Raw genomic sequence first — 22,112 nt, 5'->3', positions numbered from 1 at the left:
ACTCTCCCCAATAGCCTTAGCAAACCTCCCCACCAGGATATTGGTCCCCCTCGGATTCAAGTGCAACTCGTCCTTTTTGTACAGGTCACTCCTGCCCCAAAAGAGGTCCCAATGATCCAGAAATCTGAATCCCTTCCCCCTTATGTGAAGGTATAGCAATTTAATATTCTTTTAAATTACATTTTTAACTGTTTCTAAATGTTTTTGATAACTGGAGACATTCGGAGATAATGAAAAACTTCTGATAGGATGAAGTGTCACATATCATCAGGATGGTCCATGGACAGAGCAATGCTTACTGGACAATTCATGGAACAAGTCATTGATGCAGACCGTTAGGAGCACACTGCTGCCAAAGGCTTGTACTGCCGCTAGTCTACTGTGTCAGATCAAAATGGCAGTTACAAAGAACAGGTCCCTCCAATAGAACCTAACCCAATATATGTATTTCTGTACTACTGTGCATATGGAGAGCTTTAAAGTAATTCTATTTACAGCAGGTCAGGTAATTAGCTCAGAAATATAAACATTTCTGTGCCTCTCTGAACAGACAGAACTTAGCATAATTCCATATTTACAGCAAGTAAAATAATGTGTTCAACAAAATTAAATTTGTTTCTTGTTTAGCCTTGTTGAATGAGATATCACTTTCAACTTCACCATTTAGGAAAGAATAGGAACATTGATGGCATTTCCCAAATAACTTCCATATTTTTGATTTGGAATTACTGACCTGTACACAATAATAGTGAATGAACCTTTCAGCTCATGAAGCTAAATCAGATCATCTGATGTGATTTTAATCCTCATCAGCTTGATATATGATTAACATTGACAGCTCAAATCCACTTTACAGGCACTGAGATCTGAGGTTCCATTGGTAGCTTTTTAGAGTTATGGAACACTACAGCACAAAAACAGGCCCTTCAGCCCACCTAGTCTGTATTGAACTATTAATCTGCCTAGTCCCATCAAACTGCACCTGGACCATAGCCTTCCATACCCTCCCATCCATGTACCTTTTCAAGTTTCACTCAAATGTTAAAATCAACTCCACATCTACCACTTGCACTGACAGCTTGTTCCAGGAAAAGGTACTCATCACCCTCTGAGTGATGAAGTTCCCTCTCATTCCCCTTAAATATTTCACCTTTCACCCTTAATTCATGATCTCTAGTTGTAATCTTACTCAACCCCTGTAAAGAAGCCTGCTTGCATTTACCCTGTCTATACCCCTAATAATTTTGTATACCTCTATCAAATCTCCTCTCTCTGCACACCTTCCATCTTATTTACATCTTTCCTGTAGGTAGGTGACCAAATACTCCAAATTAGGCCTCACCAACGTCTTTTCAATTTCAACATAACATCCCAATTCCTGTACTCATTACATTGATTGATGAAAACCAATGTATCAAAAGCTTTCTTTATGACTCAATCTACCTGTGACAACACTTTCAAGGAATTATGGATCTGTATTCCCAGATCTTTCTGTTCTACCACTCACCATGTCAGACCTACCTTGGTTTGTCCTCCCAAAGTGCTACACCTCACACTTGTTGGCATTAAATTCCATCTGCCATTTTCAGCCCATTTTATCAGCTTGTCCAGATCCCACTGCAAGCTTCCTCACATGCCCAATCGTAGTGTCATTTGCAAATTTGCTGATCCAGTTAACACATTTTCATCCAAATTGTTGAGATAGATGACAAACAACAACAATCTTTGCTGTACACCACTAGTCACTGACCTCCAGTCAGAGAGGCAACCTTCTACTCTGGCTTCTCCCACAAGATCATTGCCGAATCCAATTTACTACCTCATCTTGAATGCTGAGTGACTGAACCTTCTTGACCAAACACCCATGCCTTGCTGAAGTCCATGTAGATGACATCCCTGCCTTGTCTTCATCAACTTTCCTGGTAACTTCCTTTAAAATCTGAATAAGGTTGGTTATACATGACCTGCCATGCACAAAGCCACATTGACAATCCCTAATCAGTTCCTGTCTATTGAAATCCTTATATATCTGTCACTTAGAATACTTTCCAATAACTTTCCCACCCTGATGTCAGGCTCACTGCCTATAATTTCCTGTCATAGTCTTGCAACCTTTCTTAAAAAAAGCGTAACAATGCTCGCTATCCTCCAATCCTCCAGCATCTCACCCGTGGCTGAGGTGTTTGAAATATCTCTGCTAGAACAGTTGCAGTTTCTGCACGACCTTCCCACAGGGTCCGGGTGAATATACTGTTAGCCGCAAACACAAGGCAACCTGCAGATGCTGGAAATTCAAGCAACAGACACAAAATGCTGGTGAACGCAGCAGGCCAGGCAGCATCTATAGGAAAAAGTACAGTCGACATTTCAGGCCAAGACCCTTCGTCAAGACTAACTGAAAGAAGAGATAGTAAGAGATTTGAAAGTGCGGGGGGGGGGAGGGAGATCTGAAATGATAGGAGAAGACAGGAGGGGGAGGGATGAAGCTAAGAGCTGGAAAGTTGATTGGCAAAAGGGATACAAGGCTGGAGAAGGGAGAGGATCATGGGACAGGAGGCCTAAGGAGAAAGAAAGGGGATCACCCAGAGGAAGATGAAGAACAGGCAGGGAGTTATTGTGAGAGGGACAGAGAGAAAAAAGAGAGAGAAAAAAGGGAAAAAATAATTAATTAACAAATAAATAAATAAAGGGAAGGGGTAAGAAAGGGAGGAGGGGCATTAACAGAAGTTAGAGAAATCAATGTTCACGCCATCAGGTTGGAGGCTACCCAGACGGAATATAAGGTGTTGTTCCTCCAACCTGAGTGTGGCTTCATCTTGACAGTAGAGGACGCCGTGAATAGACATGTCAGAATGTGAATGGGACATGGAATTAAAATGTGGCCACTGGGAGATCCTGCTTTCTCTGGCGGACAGAACGTAGGTGTTCAGCAAAACAGTCTTTCTGCCTGCGTTGGCTCTCGCCAATATATAGAAAACCGCGCCGGGAGCACCGGACACAGTATATCACACCAGCCGACTCACAGGTGAAGTGTCGCCTCATCTGGAAGGACTGTCTGGGGCCCTGAATGGTAATGAGGGAGGAAGTGTAAGGGGATGTGTAGCACTTATTCGGCTTACTAGGATAAGAGCCGGGAGGGAGATCGGTGGGAAGGGATGGGGGGACGAATGGACAAGGGAGTCACATAGGGAGCGATCCCTGCAGAAAGAAGCGGGGGGAGGGAAAGATGTGCTTGGTGGTGGGATCCTGTTGGAGGTGGCGGAAGTTACCGAGAATTATATATTGGACCTGGAGGCTGGTGGGGTGGTAGGTGAGGACAAGGGGAACCCTATCCCTAGTGAGGTGGCGGGAGGATGGGGTGAGAGCAGATGTGCGTGAAATGGGAGAGATGTGTTTGAGAGCAGAGTTGATGGTGGAGGAAGGGCAGCCCCTTTCTTTAAAAAAGGAAGATATCTCCTTCATCCTGGAATGAAAAGCCTCATCCTGAGAGCAGATGCGGTGGAGACGGAGGAATTGCAAGAAGGGGATGGCATTTTTGCAAGAGACAGGGTGGGAAGAGGAATAGTCCAGGTAGCTGTGAGAGTCCGTAGGCTTATAGTAGACATCAGTAGATAAGCTGTCTCCAGAGATAGAGACAGAAAGATTAAGAAAGGGGAGGGAGGTGTCGGAAATGGACCAGGTAAATTTGAGGGCAGGGTGAAAGTTTGAGGCAAAATTAATGAAGTCAACGAGCTCAGCATGCATGCAGGAAGCAGCACCAATGCAGTCGTCTATGTAGCGAAGGAAAAGTAGGGGATGGATACCAATATAGGCTTGGAACATGGACTGTTCCACAAAGCCAACAAAAAGGCAGGCATAGCTGGGACCCATACGGGTGCCCATGGCTCTGAGGTTTTATCCACTCTAATTGATCTCAAAACAGCAAACTTCTCTTCTGTAACAGTGGACAACAAAGATTTTGCTTCCTGAATACTTTTAGGTATACCTTATGAATTTTGGGCTACTGTGCATGAAAACCACTATGAAATTTCTCTATCACGCACCATTTTTTGAAATCATTTATGTTTATTATTTCAATTCATAAATCAAGTCAGTTAAAATGTTGCCTACAATGTAAGCCGGAAAGTTTCCTATCTTGTCCAGGCGTGCTTGGGCGGTGCAGCTGCTGCATGGCGGGACAGGTTTTAGTAATAATTATTGGGTTCAGGACTGTAAGGATGGAATTTGCTATCACCAGGCACAAAAATTTCTATGAAGGATTTTGATATTTGAGACAGATGCTTCCCGGAATAACTGATGCCAAGATTAAGGAAAGCATTTTTGTTGGTCCACAAATCAAACAGGTCATCAATGACAAGCAATTTGAAGAATTTCTAGTGGGACCGGAGAAAATTGCATGGAAGGCATTCAAGGAAGTTGCTGAAATTTTCCCCTGCATCTACAGAGCACCAAACTACATGCAGCTGGTTGAAAGCATGCTTCAAGCATATAAAACCATGAAACGTAACATGCCACTAAAGATTCATTTTCTGCATTCCCATTTAGACTTGTTTCCTGCAAATCTTGGTGCTGTTAGTGACGAACATGGTGAAAGGTTTCACCAGGATATTGCGGTCATGGAGGAAAGATACCAGGGCAACTGGAATCCATCAATGCTGGCGAATTATTGCTGGTCACTTAAGCGAGAAGCCTCAGACACTGAGTACAAATGAAAATCATTAACAAAATATTTTTAACTTAGTTGAACTATTGCAAAGCAGCAGTACCATTATGCAATTGAACACATTATATTCAATAAAAGTTAACTTGTTGTTTCTCCAAATTCCTACGTGTTACAAGTAGCCTGAAATTATATTTGTGTTCATCTTCAAGCAGTCTATCATAAACAAAAAAAATTCTGAGGAAAAAGTTGTCTGGTATAATCTCTGCATGGTCCATGACCTCGCTGCTGCTTTTCTTCACTTCTATAGACTCCGAAATGATCTCCCAAGTAAATAGAGATGCAAAAAATCCACTTAATATCTCCTGATCTCTTTCAGCTTCACGTGTAGATTACCACTCTGATCTTTCAGAGTTTCAGTTTTGTCCCTTGCTATCCTTTTGTTCTTAATATATTGTATCTATAGAAGCCCCTGGGATTCTCCTTCACCTTGTCTGCTAAAGCAACCTCATAACATATTTTAGCCCTTCTGATTCCCTTTTTAAACTGTTCTCTTTCATTTCTTATACTCCTCATGTACCTCATTTGTTCCTGCCCATCTGTACCTGCAATGCACCTGCTTTTTCTTAACTAGGGCCTCAATATCTCCCAAAAAAACAAGGTTCTCTAAACCTGTTATCATTGCCTTTTGTTCTGACAGAAATACAAATGCTGTACGCTGATAATCTCACTTTTGAAGATCTCCCACTTACCAAGTACACCTTTGCCAGCAAACAATCTGTCCGAAACCACTCTTGCCAGATCCTTTCTGATATCATCAAAATAGGCCTTTCCCTAATTTCGAATCTCAACCCACAGACCAGACCTATATTTTTCCATAATTATCTTTAAACTAATGGCATTACTATCAATCGATTCAGTGTTCCCCTACACGAACTTCTGTCACCTGTCCCGTCTCATTCCCTAATAGGAAATCAAGTATCACACACTCTTCTACATATTGATCAAGGAAATTTTCCTGGACACATTTGACAAACTCTATCCCATCTAGTCCTTTTACAATATGGGAGTTTCAGTCAATATGTGGAAAATTCAAAATCACCTACTATCACAACCTTGTGTTTCTTGCACCAATCTATGATCTCTCTACAAATTTGCTCCTCTAAATCCCACTGACTGTTGGATGATCTATAATATAATCCCATAATGTGGTCACACTTTTCTTACTTCTCATTTCTACCCATAAGGGCTCACTAGACAAGCCTCCAGCCTGTCTTGACTGAACACTGCCATGACATTTTTCCTGAACGCCCCCCCCCTTCAATCCCTCCCACTCTATCATGTTTAAAACAACAGAACCCAGGAATATTGAGCTGCCAGTCCTGCCCCCACCCCCTGCAACTGAGTCTCACTATGTCATAATTCCATGTGCTGATCCATGCCCTAAGCCCATCAACTTTCCTACAATACTGCTTGCATTGAAATATATGCAGCTCAGAACAGTAGTCCCACCACACTCAAACTTTCGATCCTTGACTTTATATGTAGGCTTAACAACACCTTTCTCCATAACCACCCCACAATCTGTTCTGGAACTCTGGTTTCATCCTCTACAACTTTACTTTAAACCTCCCCATCCAGCACTAGCAAACCTCCCCATTTAGATATTAGTGCCCTCCACTTCAGGTGCAAACTGTCCCTTTAGTACAGGTTACAGCTTCCCAGGAAGAGAGCCCAATGATCTAAAAATCGTATGCCCTCCTGCCTACACCAAATACTTAGCCACATGTTAAACTGTGTGATATTCCTGTTTCTGGCCATGGATAGCAATCCTGAGATCACAACCCTTGATGTCTTGTCCTTTAACTTAGCACCCAACTCCTTGAACTCACTTTGCAGGACCTCATCACCCTTCCTACCTATACGATAGGTACCTACGTGGACCACGACCTCCAGCTGTTCACTCTCCTACTTAAGAATGCTGTGGACTTGATCTGAGGTGTCCTGGACCCTAGCACCCAGAAGGCAGCAAACCATCCAGGAATCTCGTTCTCATCCACATAACACCTTTTTGTTTCCCCAACCAATGGGTCCCTTATGAATACAGTTTGCCTCTTCTTCCCTCCCCCCTTCCCTTCTGAGCCACAGAGCCAAATTCAGTGTCAGAGAGCTGATCACTGAGGCTTTTCTCTGAGGTCATCCCATCAGTATTCAAAGCGGTATACCTGTTGTTGAAAGGAACAGCCATAAGGGTACTCTCCATTGGCTGCCTATGCCCTTCCCCCTACTGATGGTCACCCAGTTACCAATGTCCTGCACCTTAGGTGCAACTACTTCCCTATATGTCCTATCTATCAACCCCTCAGCCTCCTGAATCATCCAGAATTCATCAGTTTCAGTTCCCGCTTCTTAACAAAGAGTATTAGGAACTGCAGCTGGATGCACTACTTGTAGGTGTCATCGTCAGGGACACTGGAGATTGCCCTGCCTTCCTACATTCCACATGAGGAACATTCAACTATCCTGTCTGACATTCCCCCCCCCCGCCCCCCACCGCCACCCGCTCTAGGTGATCAATAAGAAATAAAGGAAGAATATAACGAAAAAAGAAATCAACCTATGGCCTATGTCACTCCTTGCCGAAGCCTCAACTCCCCACTCCAACACTGGCTCTCTCACACCACGGCCATTACACTTAAACCCAACTTCTTTTTATTGATCTTGACCAATGTCTCCTTGGGAACTGTGGCGCACAAAATGTGCCAACTGCCTCTGCTCGCTTCTTTTTATGTGATGTACATCATATCCTGGTCTATTTTATTTTTTATTCTATTTATTTTTATTAGGAGACACAGTGTGGCTCTTCAGCCCTTCAAGCTGCGCTGCCAGCAAACCACAATTTAACTCTAGCCTTATCACGGGGCGATTTATAATGACCAATTGTCTTACAAACTGGTACGTCTTTGGACCGTATGAGGAAACTTGAGCACCCTAAGGAAACCCACACAGTCCAGGGGAGGACATATAAACTCCTTAGAGAGGACACCAGGCTGTAATAGTGTTGCACTAACCACTACTCTACTGTGGTCTCCTCCCCGCCTGTAATTTCTGTTAGCTGCTCTGAGCAGGAAGCACCAAGCCAGGCACAGGAAAGGCAAAAAGAGCATCATACTTGTCTTTTACTTTCATTGCAGAGCCATATAAAGCATGTTTGCTTAGGGAACTATCTAAATCAGGCCACAACTATACTCTGCAAAACACCAGTCTCTCCACCCTCTGGAACACAGAACAAACCCTGTGTGATTTTCCTAGAGTTACAATATCCCAGAGCTTGAAGCTGCAGTGACTAATTTACACCTTCTCTCATCTGCAGTTATATTCTGACCATCTCCAGCATATATGAAAAAATAACTACCATCAAGGAGAAGGTAAAGCAGCCTGAAGAACCACAATCTATATTTTAAGAACAGCTTCTTCCCGTGTGCCATCACATAGAAACATAGAAAACCTACAGCACAATACAGGCCCTTCGGCCCACAATGCTGTGCCGAACAAGTACTTTAGAAATTACCTAGCATTACCCATGGCCCTCTATTTTTCTAAGCTCCATGTACCTATCCAGGAGTCTCTTAAAAGACCCTGTTGTATCTGCCTACACTACCATCGCTGGCAGCCCATTTCACGCACTCACCGCTCTCTGCGTAAAAAACTTACCCCTGACACCTCCTCTGTACCTACTTCCAAGCACCTTAAAACTGTGCCCTCTTATGTCAGCCATTTCAGCCCTGGGGAAAAGTCTCTGAATACGCACATAGTCAATGCCTCTCATCATCTTCCAGGTCACCTCTCGTCCTCCGTCACTCCAAGGTGAAAAGGCCAAGTTCACTCAACCTATTCTCATAAGGCATGCTGCCCAAACCAGGCAACATCCTTGTAAATCTCCTCTGCACCCTTTCTATAGTTTCCACATTCTTCCCGTAGTGAGGCAACCAGAACTGAGCACAGTACTCCAAGTGGGTCTGACCAGGGTCCTATATAGCTGTAACATTACCTCTCGACTCTTGTACTCAATCCCGCGGTTGATGAAGGCTATTTCTGAACAGTCAATGAAGCCATGAATGCTACCTTGTTATTCGTCTTTTCAAGTTTGTTTAAATTGTAACTTATGACAAGGTATTTTCTAAATTAAGTTCATGTTTGGCACAGTATTGTGGGCTGAAGGGCCTGTATTGTGCTGTAGGTTTTTTTATGATTCTATATGTTATAGTAATTTTATATCTTACACTGGACTGCATACTGTATGTCATTAATAATAAACCTGATTCTGATTTCTAAGCAAAACAAAAGGTTCAGAAATAACAATTTTCTCAATTTTACCATTTTGGTTTTCAAGCCATTTCTTCTGGGGTTTTGCTGAACACTAAAACACATCAATGCCATTCAGAAACAGCTATTTTTAGTATCTGATCTATCAAAAGGCTCCAGGTGAGAATTTGCTCTGAGAGTTATTTTCCTCATTAGTAACGTGAGATACATGCAACAGGAAACTTCGTGTATTCATTGTTTTGGAAAATTACAAAAGCATCTGAAAAAAATACATCTACAGTCTCACTAGAGAAAGCTATGAAAAGAAATCTTCATTCTATGTGTTCAACAATGCCGATGAACTGCAACATCATCAGCACTGACCACGTTTGTCTCAACATCCCTTAACAACACCTATCGTGGTAAATGCAAAACAGTACAATTCTAATTTATTGTTAATGACAATTGGTTTCACACAGAAAAAATTAGTGTTACTGCTGTTAATGTTGTTAAGGAGGGTGCTTTGATATTGTGCTTGTGACAGGTCATTTTCAACTTCAACATTAAGTTGTGTCTGGAAACAAGCTGACCTTCCACCATAAATCCCCCCAATTCATCTGAAAGCAACCCCAATTTTTGGTAGAGCATGATAATCATACAGAATGCAACAGTGGTTTTATAGAGATATACGAGATCATGGTTGGTTTAGAGAAGGGTAGTTAGAGGGAAGTTGTCCCCATCAATGGATGCTCCCAAACCAGAACCATGGAGCAGAATATTCAAGAAGTCTGTCAGTGTGGAGTGGGGGGGTGGGGTGAAATCAGAAAGTGGTTACAATCTGAAATTCACTGCCTGTGGGGATGATTGAAAATGGAGTCAAAGCTCATCCCATCAACCCAGCTCTCCCCTCCCAATGCCAACCATTCCAACAATCCCATACAGCTAGTATGTAGCCAATTGCACCAGTAACTTAGTTTTATTTCTTTCTAATTCACACACCTGTTCACCTGCAGCTAAACTTTGACCCATCCCCAGTGAATAACATTTAGTTTTAAGATATGGTACAAGTTCACAAAGAACATTTTGATAGATTTTTCACTATTTCACCCCTCTAATGCCACAAATTGATCTTTCAATGGGTCACAAAAATAAGAATAACTACATCATTTGAGATGAACTAACTTTGATATCTTATGTATATATGTTTACTGAAACGATTTTAAGACAGGATGTCATCTGGAAATTATTTTTCTCATTAGCAAGCATTAGGGAGAGTTCTAGTGTTGATTGTTTTGGAAAATTACAAAAACTATCTGCATGGAATATATTTATAGTATCACAAGAGAGAGAAACTGGAATAAATCTTCTTAGTATTGTTTACAATACTTAACACAGACTAACAAGAAAAGAATATTCTTCACATACCTACTCACACATAAAATTCTCCTACTGTGAGGTAAATCAATCAGTTGTTCCCATGCCTCCCTCAGATAATGGCCCTATGAGGCAAACTGTAATTGATTTGGATTCTGGCTCATTATTTCTTCCCTGAGACTTAAACTTCTCATTTGGAAGAGACTAGAGTAAGATTCACTATGGAAGAGGCAACACCCTACCAATGTGCTAAAGCATCAGGCAGGTCATCCATTCATAAATTTACTTCACAGTGTATGAGCAAGTTCAGAAGTACATCATACACTATCTGAGCAGCTATTAATCTCTGAAGGGTTTATCACTTAAAATGGCTTATCAACAACAGATTTCTAGCTATTTGTGTGTTCTATAAAAGCAGGAAATAATCACCAAATGTCTTTATCACTTGGGAGACACGCTGGTGTAGTTTGTAGAGTCTCTGCCTCACAATGCCAGAGATCCAGGTTCAATCCTCACCACAGATGCTGCCTGTGTGAAGTTTATATGTACCTCTTGGGACCATGCGGGTTTCCCCTGGGTGTGTCAATTTTCTCTCACATCCCAAAGCTGTGCAGGCTGTTGGTTTAACTGACCACTATAATTTAATTTTATAGCTGAGTGCTAGAATCTGGGGAGGGGGAGGAGAAGTAGTGGGAATGTGGGGAGAACAAAAAGAATTAACAAGAAATCAGTATGTAAATGAATTTGGACCTCAGCAATTACTTCTGAGCTATTTTGTGCCAACTTCCCTCAATAAATTAAAGCTTTTTCAAGTGTTTCATGATTTTGAAACTCAATGACTTTGGGCCATAATTGGTTCTCGGCTCTGCACCTTCCCCACCTAATTAATGAGGCAGATGATTCCCATGACTATCATCCATGCATCATTTGGAACCTTCACTAGGCCACTTTAGGATTGTTTGGGGATGATTTTGGCCACTTCATAAAGAACAGCTACCTTTAGCCACTACCATTATATAATTGCTTGTTTTGCTGGCGAAATGAGCCAAGTCTTTCTAATAAGCTATACAAAACAATTGCTCTTACAAATTGCTCTTTCTAAATGGTTAATTAACATATTGTGTGTGTGTGTGTGTGTGTGTGTGTGTGTGTGTGTGTGTGTGTGTGTGTGTGTGTCTGTCTGTCTGCTTGTCTCCTACCGGAATTACGGCACTAACTGGCATTTTGTAAAATCTTTAAAGATTGTTTTAGCTAAGTAAAATAGTCAAACAATAAGTGTCACCAGTGAAGAGACTGAAGGAATTATGGACATCATTATGAAGCTGGGAAGTTTATTTAAAGATACAGCATAGTAAAGGGCATATCTGATCAAATAAACCCCTGCCACCCAATTACAGCCATATGACCAATTAATCTGCTAACTCATTTGCCTTTGGAACGTGGGAGAAGACTGGAGCACCCAGAGGAAACCACACAATCACGGGAGAATGGACATACTCCTTACAGACAGCAGTGGGACTGAACCCGGTTGCTGGCACTGTGCTAGCTGTACGCTAACTCCGTCACTACTGGGCCACCCTGGCGCGTTGAGATGTGTAAGAACACAAGGTGATTTCAATATGTATTAACATTCTTGTGCCTGGCTGGTGCAACTGCAAAATAGAAAACATTTAAAAACTTGCCTGCCACGTAGAAAGTGACTTGCTGGCATCCTTTTACAGGAGCTTCAGATGGGCTCCCTGGTAAAATGGTTACTCTCCAGATCGCAATACCTAGAGTATCTGCAACAGTCCTGCGGAATTCATACCTAGAAAGAGAAGTGTATTTCAGTTTAATCTACTCAAAGTCTAATTTGTCCGGTTGGTAAATGCCAAACCAGCAGGAGCTTGAAGCCGTGGGCTTACTAGGAACTGAAGTAAGATTGTTTTGAAGTTTGTTTCAAATAAGAACATTACCACTGACAGAAAGACATCATTCATCAAATCAGTCCATGCTCAAATTCATGACCAAGTTTGCTTTTGCTTTTCTTGGCATAAACAACAATTTCTCCCCACTCTTCCTTCTCTCTTTCTACATTCCCCATTCTGGCTCCCCCCTCACCCCTTCTTTTCTCCTCACTTGCCCACCACCTGCCTCTGGTGCCTGCCCCTAACTCTTTCCCTTTCTTACATGGACTGGCCTTCTCTCCTATCAGATTCCTTCATCAGCACTTCACCTCATCCACATATCACCTCCCAGCTGTTTTTACTTCATTCCCCAATCCCCTACCCACCGCTTTCTCCCTTTTTTGATCTCACCTACCACCTGTAAGCTTGTGCATCTTCCCCTCCCCCACATTCTTATTCTAGTTTCTTCCTCTTTCCTTTCAGTCCCAATGATGAATCTAGGCCTGAAACATCAACTGTTTATTCCCCTCCATAGATACTGGCTGACAGAGAGGGAACTAAAAGGCCTAATGATTGCAAAACGTGTAACAGAAAGCAGTTAATATGAAAAAAATCACTTCTCCCATATTGGTTGTGTTAAACCAACAGTCTGTATTTAGCTCTAATGTACAATTAAGCTCTCCCAAAAAAGAAAATGTAAAATTGAGATTATTAGTCTTGTAGGAATTTTCCCTAAACTGCATTAAAACATGACCTGCATGAATTCAGATGCAAACCATCTGTGCATCTGTCTTGTCATTCCCTCATTGACTGAAATTCCCTACAGCAGCCACTGTACAGTGGCATGAAGGCCATCATGCGAGGTGGAGGTAATCATTAGGGAAGCAGCAATCTGCCTGGGAAATATCAATGTCCAAAGCTACATCCCTTGGAATTTCCTGTTGAAAATGGAGAATTCACTTGGCACACAATTTTATTTACATCAATCCCTCAGCAGCTTGAGCCAATGTCAGGAAACTGTACTGGAGACTGGTGTACAATGCCCTTTTCAGAAAGATTTTTGTTTTTCAAAAGCCTATCATGATGTGTATTTAGCAGGTTTCATATAATTATCTTGTTTCCTTGACAATACCAGATATTGAGTGTGGTGCCCTCTGAATGAATAGAAAATGTACCCAGAACTAACTTGCCCTGAGTTCATGCTGTAACTAAAATAACCGTTTTAATATCATTTACAAAGGAAGTCATGAATTGGTGCAAAATTACTCCCAGTAAGTTATTCTCAGACTGTTAATAAATTTCATTGAAGTGGAGTTGATGCCAGAGTGATTTTGCTGAAGTTGGGAGATGGACCAAACCAGTCAGATCTGTGCAATGCCAGTTGTTTGTTACTGAACAAGTCCCTTAATTAATAATAAAACCTGGGAGGAATGAGATTAAACTTGAAAGTTAACAGACTAATTGTCGGAGTGATATTTACTGGCCAAACATTTGGGAAGCTTATTATTGGTGGTTAATGTGGCACAGTAACATAGCAGTTATAGTAACACTTTAGAGCACCAGCAATCAGCAGTCAGGGTTTAATGTCTACCGCTGGGTGTAAGAAGTTTGTACTTTCTTCCCGTGACCATACGGGTTTCCTCCAGGTAATCCAGTTTCCTTCCAAATCACAAAGATGTATTGCTTAGGGTCCATAAGTTGTGGACATGCTATGTTGGTGCTGGAATCTTGGCGAGACTTGTGGGCTTTGGACTGTTGGTCATTGATGTACTTCACTGCATGTTCCAATGTACATGTGACAAATGTAGCTAATATTATCTTTTTCTCTTCCAACAAAATATAAAATGCAACTGCAGGACTGGGTAGTTTCTTAATATTTCCTTTTATAATTTAGCCAGACTTACAGAATGAAGCTAGAAGAGCCTCAGGATCCACACCACGAGGTTCAGGAATAGTTGTTATCCCTAAACCATCAGGCTCTTGAACCAGAGAGGATAACTTCATTTGCCCCATCACTGAACTGTTCCCACAAACTCTGGACTCACTTTCAAGGATTCATCATCTCAATTTCCTGGCATTTATTGCTTTTTTTCCTTTCTTTTTGTATTTGCACAGTTTGTGATCTTTTGCACATTGGTTGTTTCTCCATCTGGTTGGGTGTAGTTTTTCATTGATTCTAGTGTTTTTTTGGAATTACTGTGAATGCCCCACAAGAAAATGAATCTCAAGTTGTACTATATGGTGACATATACAGTAGATACTTAGGTAATAAATTTTCTTTGAACATTTGATCACACCTTATATTATTTCATTCTTTGATTTTCCACTGTTGTAACTCCTGGATACAAGACCTTGGGCATCAGCATCTCAGAGGATCCATCTTGGTCCATGCATCAATGCAATCATGAGGAAGGCAATCATTGGCTCTACTTTCTTTGGAGATTGAGGAGATTTAGTATGTCACCGAAGATTCTTACAAAATCTGTGGTGGAGAGCATTCTGACTGGTTGCATCATAGCTGGTATGGAACCTCCAGTGCACAGGATCACAAGAGGTTGTAGAGGGACATAGGCTCAGCCAGCTCCATCATGGGCACAACCCTCCTCACCATCAAAGATATCTTCAACAGGTGGTGCCTCAGGAAGGCAGCATCCATCATTAAGGACCCTCACCATCTGGGGCATGCTCTCTTGTTACTACTACTAGGCAGGAGGTACAGGGGTTTAGAAACAGCTTCTTCCTCAACATAATTAGATTTCTGAATGGTCCATGAACCATGAACACTACCTCTTTATTCCTTTTTTTTTACTATTTATTTTTGTAATTTACAGATTTTATGTCTTCCTATACAGTTACTGCAAAAAGTCACACTCAGTGATAATAAATGTGATTCTGCTTCCTCCACGTGTCAGATGATATTTCTTGAGGGCGAATGCACAGTTGAAGGAATATTTAAATTTTGTGTAAATGAAACATTTTCATTAAAAGCAGGTGGTGTTTTTGCCAGCATTACCACTTTTTCTGGTATGGTATCTGTGGTGGTGACGGCAACACCACCTATCTCAGCAGTAATCATGACCGTGCCTGGTGTGGCAGGAAGCAAGCCAAGCTGACAGCCATTACCTCTTTCTTGATACAATTTTTATATTTTTATTATTAAAACCAGGAACAGAAATTGGGTGAGTGCATTGAGATATATTTATATCATATTGTAACAGTTGAAACCAGAAGGACCATCAAAAATAAATAATTGTTGAGAATAAAGGAACCAATGCATCTCAGACGTCTCCTGATAGTAGACGTTTCCTCATTTCTCGACAAATGTTTTCATTCATCGTGAGGGCCATGTGATGTTTGTGCTTCATGATTTATTTTGTGCTATGCGATTGTCTCATACACTTGGAAGCTCCTCCAATTCATATCAGAAAGGCTTTAAACATGCATTGCAAGACAAGGGACATCACTAAATGCTCATTGGACACTGGGAACACAATGGACACGGTAACATGGATGCTGACTGGAGCTGCCCAGTCCATTGTTGCATTTTGCAGTTTCACCTGGAAAGGATCAGTAACTCAATTCTGCATTGCATCGCATTCAGAAATACAATACTATGTGATCCAATACCCTGGAACTAGCTTTTCTCTTTTACAAGAGAGGCAGACAATAGACAGAGATTTGATTGCACCTAAGACAAATGGGACCATGAATAGATTTGAAAACTCCTTTACCTGCATTGTTATTCAGGGAAGAAACAAGGAGCTATAAAAAAATGGTATGTGTACATTCTATACAATACATGACTGACCTTATGAGCATTTTACTGTATACAATAGGGAGATTTAATAGCACAATAGTTGGCCACCCTAATCTTCAAAGGCAGTACACACAAAATGCTGGAGGAACTCAGCAGGCCAGATAACATCTAAGAAAAGAGTACAGTCGCATTTTGGGTGGAGACCCTTCGGCAGGATTGGAGAAAAAAACTGCGGAGTAGATTTGAAAGGTGGGGGAGGGGAGAGAGAAACACCAGGTGATATGTGAAACCAGGAGTGGGAGGGGTGAAGCAAAGAGCTGGGAGGTTGGTTGGTGAAAGAGACACAGGGCTGGAGAAGAGGGAATATGATAGGAGAGGACAGAAGGCCATGGAAGAAAGAAAAGGGGGGAGGAAGACCAGCGGGAAGCGATGGGCAGGTAAGGACATAAAGAGAGAGAAGGAAAAGGGGATGGGAAATGGTGAAGGAGAGGGTGGGCAAGGGACATTACCAGAAGTTCGAGAAATCAATGTTCATGCCATCAGGTTGGAGGATACCCAGAAGGAATACAAGGTGTTGTTCCTCCAAAGTAAGTGTGGCCTCATCACGACGGTAGAAGAGGCAATGCATAGACATATCGGAATGGGAATGGGAAGAGGAATTAAAATGGGTCACCACTGGGAGATCCCACTTTTTATGATGGACGGAGTGTAGATGCTCAACCAAGCAGTCTCCCAATCTACATCATGTCTCACCGATATACAGGAGGCCACACCGGGAGCACCAGACACAGTACATGACCCCAAAAGACTCACGGGTGAAGTGTCTGTGACAGCTTATCCACTGATGTGTATTATAACCAAACAGACTGTCACAGCTACCTGGACTATACCTCTTCCCACCCTGCTACTTGTAAAAACACCATCCCTGTCTTTCAATTCCTCTGTCTCTGCCGCATCTGCTCTCAGGATGAGACTTTTCATTCTAGTACAAAGATGTCCTCTTTTTTTCAAAGAAAGGGGCTTGCCTTCTTCCACCATCAACACTGCCCTCAACCACATCTCTTCCATTTGACACATGTCTGCTCTTACTCCATCCTCCTGCCACCCCACCAGGGATAGGGTACCTCTTATCCTCACCTACCACCCCACCAGATTCCATGTCCAGCACATAATTCTCCGAAACATCCATCATCTCCAACGGGATCCCACCACCAAGCACATCTTTCCCCCACCCCCACTTTCTGCAGCAATCGCTCCCTAGCCCCTACATAACTCCTTTATCTATTTGAACCTCCCCTTCCTGGCATTTATCCTTGTAAGCGGAAGAAGTGCTACACCTGCCCCTACACTTCCTCCCTCACTACCATTCAGGGCCCTAAAACAGTCCCTCCAGGTGAGGCTTCACCCATGAGTCTGTTGGGGTCATACAGTGGCAAGCAAAAGTTTGGGCACCCCGGTCAAAACTTCTGTTACTGTGAATAGCTAAGCGAGTAAAAGATGAACTGATTTCCAAAAGGCATGAAGTTAAAGATGACACATTTCTTTAATATTTTAAGCAAGAAAACTTTTTTATTTCCATCTTTTACAGTTTCAAAATAACAAAAAAGGAAAAGGGCCTGAAGCAAAAGTTTGGGTGCCCTGCATGGTCAGTACTTAGTAACACTCCCTTTGGCGAGTATCACAGTTTGTAAGCGCTTTCTGTAGCCAGCTAAGAGTCTTTCAATTCTTGTTTGGGGGATTTTTGCCCATTCTTCCTTGCAAAAGGCTTCTAGTTCTGTGAGATTCTTGGGCCGTCTTACATGCACTGCTCTTTTGAGGTCTATCCACAGATTCTCGATTTCAGGGGACTGTGAGGGCCATGGCGAAACCTTCAGCTTGCGCCTCTTGAGGTAGTCCATTGTGGATTTTGAGGTGCGTTTAGGTTTATTATCCTGTTGTAGAAGCCATTCTCTTTTCAGCTTCGGCTTTTTTATAGACGGTCTGATGTTTGCTTCCAGAATTTGCTAGTATTTAATTGAATTCATTCTTCCCTCGACCAGTGAAATGTTCCCAGTGCCACTGGCTTAACAGTTGAGGGAGGTGTTCTTTTCATGAAATTCTGCACCCTTTTTTCTTCAAACATAACTTTGCTCACTGCGGCCAAAAAGTTCTATTTTAACTTCATCAGTCCACAGGACTTGTTTCCAAAATGCATCAGGTTTGTTTAGATGTTCCTTTGAACTTTTTGAATAGAACTTTTTGGCTGCAATGAGCAAAGGTATGAAACTATAGTCTTCCTACAATTTTAAATGGACCATGAATGTTCTATATTTTATTATATCAGTGCCTAAGAAGAATGTGAGCTGCCTTAATGACCATCGCCCAGTAGCACTCACATCTACAGTGATGAAATGCTTTGAGAGATTGATCATGACTAGACTGAACTCCTGCCTCAGCAAGGACCAGAACCCAATGCAAATTGCCTATCACCATAATAGGTCTATGACAGACGTAATCTCAATGGCTCTTCACACGGGTTAGACCACCTGGACAATACAAACACCCACGTTAGGATGCTATTCAACGACTATACCTCAGTATTTAACACGATCATTCCCACAATCCTGATTGAGAAGTTACAGAACCTGGGTCTCTGTACCTCCCTCTGCAATTGGATCCTCGACTTCCTAACTGGAAGACCACAATCTGTGCGGATTGGTGACAATATCTCCTCCTTGCTGACGATCAACACTGGTGCACCTCAGGGGTGTGTGCTTAGCCCACTGCTCTACTCTCTATATACCCATGACTGTGTGGCTGGGCATAGCTCAAATACCATCCACAAATTTGCTGATGATAGAACCATTGTTGGTAAATCTCAGATGGAGATGAGAGGGTGTACAGGAGTGAGATCTGCCAACTAGTGGAATAGTGTTGCAGCAACAACCTTACACTCAATGTCAGTAAGACAAAAGAACTGATTGTGGACTTCAGGAAGGGTAAGATGAAGGAACATATACCAATCCTCATAGAAGGATCAGAAGTGGAGAGAGTGAGCAGCTTCAATTTCACTCAATTCAAGTTTAATTGTCATTCAACCATACATGAATACATCTAAATGAGACAGCGTTACTCAGTGGTCACGGTGAGGAACACAATGCCGACAGTCACACAGCATATAGCACGTACAAGACAGCAAGCACATTAAGGTACAGCCATGCAATAACAAAGTCCAGACTCGAGCTGCAAAATTCTGCAGTTGACCACAACGAGGTTGTCTTCTGTCAAGCAAGCAGTGTCAGGCAGCACCAACTTCAGACTGGACGCCACCCCACCCTTCCTCCGGTGGAGTGTACCGGCTCTGATGCCTCTCCACTGGCAGCACCGCAGCCTGAGACCGAGTCCTCGCACATACACGGTATAAGTATATATAGGAAATCGGTAAAATGCAACCACGCAGAAGTTATATATAGTCCAGATCCTGACTCCATCACTGCCGCAGAAATCGGCAGTCGACCACAATACAGCTTGTCTTCTGCTCAGCAAATATAGGGGGGGTGGACCCTCTACCAGCTCTTGCCACACTGCCCCCGGTAGAGCGCACCAACTTTGACACCTCTTTTCTGGCAGCTGTGAACAGGCAACAATGTGGCTAGAGGCTCTGAGCCTATTGAATGCCATAGAAGTCAGCAGTCGACCACAACAGAGCTCGCCTTCTGCCGAGTGCAGATGGGCAGCAGAGCCTCCGGCCTGGGTGCTGCATCACACCACCCCTGGTGGAGAACACTGGCTTTGATGCCTCTCCCGTGGCGGCTGCAAGGCCAAGTCTTCACAACTCCCCCGCCATCTGCTCCCGCTCTCAGCCACCAAGTCAGTGAACTGAACTTGCAGCATTCCACATTAACAATGTCCAAAAGGGTCTTGCAATCAAGACGGTCACTCGCTGTTAGACTGTACGTCTCCTTCAACTCAGGCAGCAGCACAATGCAAAGCTTCTTCATTTTCTCCATCAACAAGTAACTCGCTGAAGGGGTAGACCTGCAATACTTTGAGTTCTTAATGCACAGCTGGATCTTGTGATCATAAAAAATACATTTAAATAGGACAGTAGCACCTTTTGTTAACCCTGTAAAAGCAGCTGTGACTGAAAGCACTTACATCTTAGCGGAAGTATAATATAATAAAGTCCTGTAGAAAGCCAGATGGGAGGGAAGAGGCATTTAAGAAAACCTTGGGCTGCTGGTGGTTGCTATGTTGGCTACCGGTACCAGACATACCTGCCTTAATATTGAAATGGATAGGAGAAATTGTAGAAAGAGAGTCACACATTAAAAAATAAAGGACCAGTCATTCCAAGCTGCTCAAATTTCAAAGTAAGTTTATTATCAAAGTCCATACATGTTACCATATACTACACTGAGATTCATATTCTTCCAGGCTTTTATACGGGGGGGTGGGAAATACAATAGAATTTCATGAAACAGTATGCATAAATAGACAAAGAGTGACAAACAACCAATGAGAGAAAAGATAAAGTGCTCAAATAGAAATTAATACTCAGAACAAGACTTGTAAAGAGTCCTTGAAGGCGAGTCTGTAGATCTAGATCCAGAAGTGGAGAGAAACCTTCTCTCAGAAGACAATGAGTCTAGAATTCTCTGCCTACTATGGTGATGGAAGGCAGATATTTAAGGAGAAGATACATAAATATTTGAAAGTTAAAGGAACTGAGGTTTACCAGGAACTGGCACAGAGAAGTTATGGCTGAATCTGACCGAATGATGGGGCAGGTTGGATGAACCGGCTGCTCTATTGCTTATGGAAAGACTATGTTAAGGTCATAGTTAGGTAGAATTGGAGCCGAAGATATAACCATGTAACAATATAACAATTACAGTATGGAAACAGGCGATCCCGGCCCTTCTAGTCCGTGCCGAACTCCTACTCTCACCAAGTCCCACTGACCTGCACTCGGTCCATAACCCTCCATTCCCTTCCTGTCCATATATCTATACAATTTAACTCTAAACGACAACATCGAGCCTACCTCAACCACTTCTGCTGGAAGCTCATTCCACACAGCCACCACTCTCTGAGTAGAGAAGTTCCCCCTCATGTTAACCCTAAACTTTTGCCCTTTAACTCTCAACTCATGTCCTCTTGTTTGAATCTTCCCCTCTCTCAATGGAAAAAGCCTATCCACGTCAACTCTATCTATCCCCCTCATAATTTTAAACACCTCTATCAAGTCCCCTCTCAACCTTCTATGCTCCAAAGAATAAAGACCTAACTTGTTCAAACTTTCTCTGTAACTTAGGAGATGAAACCCAGGCAACATTTTGGTAAACCTCCTATGTACGCTTTCAATTTTGTTGACATCTTTCCTATAATTCAGTGACCAGAACTGTACACAATACTCCAAATTTGGCCTGACCAATGCCTTATACAATTTCAACATTACATCCCAACTCCTATACTCAATGCTTTGATTAATAAAGGCCAGAATACCAAAAGCTTTCTTCACCACCCTATCCACATGAGATTCCAACTTCAGGGAACTATGCACCATTATTCCTAGATCCCTCTGTTCTACAGAATTCTTCAATGCCCTACCATTTACGTCCTATTTTGATTAGTCCTACCAAAATGTAGCACCTCACATCTTTCAGCATTAAACTCCATCTGCCATCTTTCAGCCCACTCTTCTAACTGGCCTAAATCTCTCTGCAAGCTATGAAAACCTACTTCATTATCCACAACGCCACCTATCTTAGTATCATCTGTATACTTACTAATCCAATTTACCACCCCATCATCCATGAAAGGATGACAGGAGCAAAGGTAGGACCGATTAGAGATAAAGGTGGGAAGATGTGCCTGGAGGCTGTGGAAGTGAGCGAGGTCCTCAATGAATACTTCTCTTCGGTATTCACCAATGAGAGGGAACTTGATGATGGTGAGGACAATATGAGTGAGGTTGATGTTCTGGAGCGTGTTGATATTAAGGGAGGGGAGGTGTTGGAGTTGTTAAAATACATTAGGACAGATAAGTCCCCGGGGCCTAACGGAATATTCCCCAGGCTGCTCCAGGAGGCGAGAGAAGATATTGCTGAGCCTCTGGCTAGGATCTTTATATCCTCGTTGTCCACAG

At 42.4% G+C, this 22,112-nt stretch overlaps 1 protein-coding gene across 1 annotated transcript in view; it reads right to left on the bottom strand.

The window, feature by feature from the left end:
- cusr (Copper-only SOD repeat protein) overlaps window positions 1-22,112 on the bottom strand; it is a 149,124-nt gene that overhangs the window by 23,801 nt on the left and 103,211 nt on the right. Inside the window, exon 8 of the mRNA XM_063071251.1 lies at window positions 12,022-12,146. Coding sequence (XP_062927321.1) covers window positions 12,022-12,146 — 125 coding nt within the window. The remainder of the gene's footprint in view (window positions 1-12,021; window positions 12,147-22,112) is intronic.

This window comes from Mobula hypostoma, chromosome 19 (genome assembly GCF_963921235.1).
Source record: "Mobula hypostoma chromosome 19, sMobHyp1.1, whole genome shotgun sequence".
NCBI lineage: Eukaryota > Metazoa > Chordata > Chondrichthyes > Myliobatiformes > Myliobatidae > Mobula > Mobula hypostoma.
The sequence above is the reverse complement of the archived record's forward strand: the minus strand, read 5'-3'. Positions and strand labels throughout refer to the sequence as shown.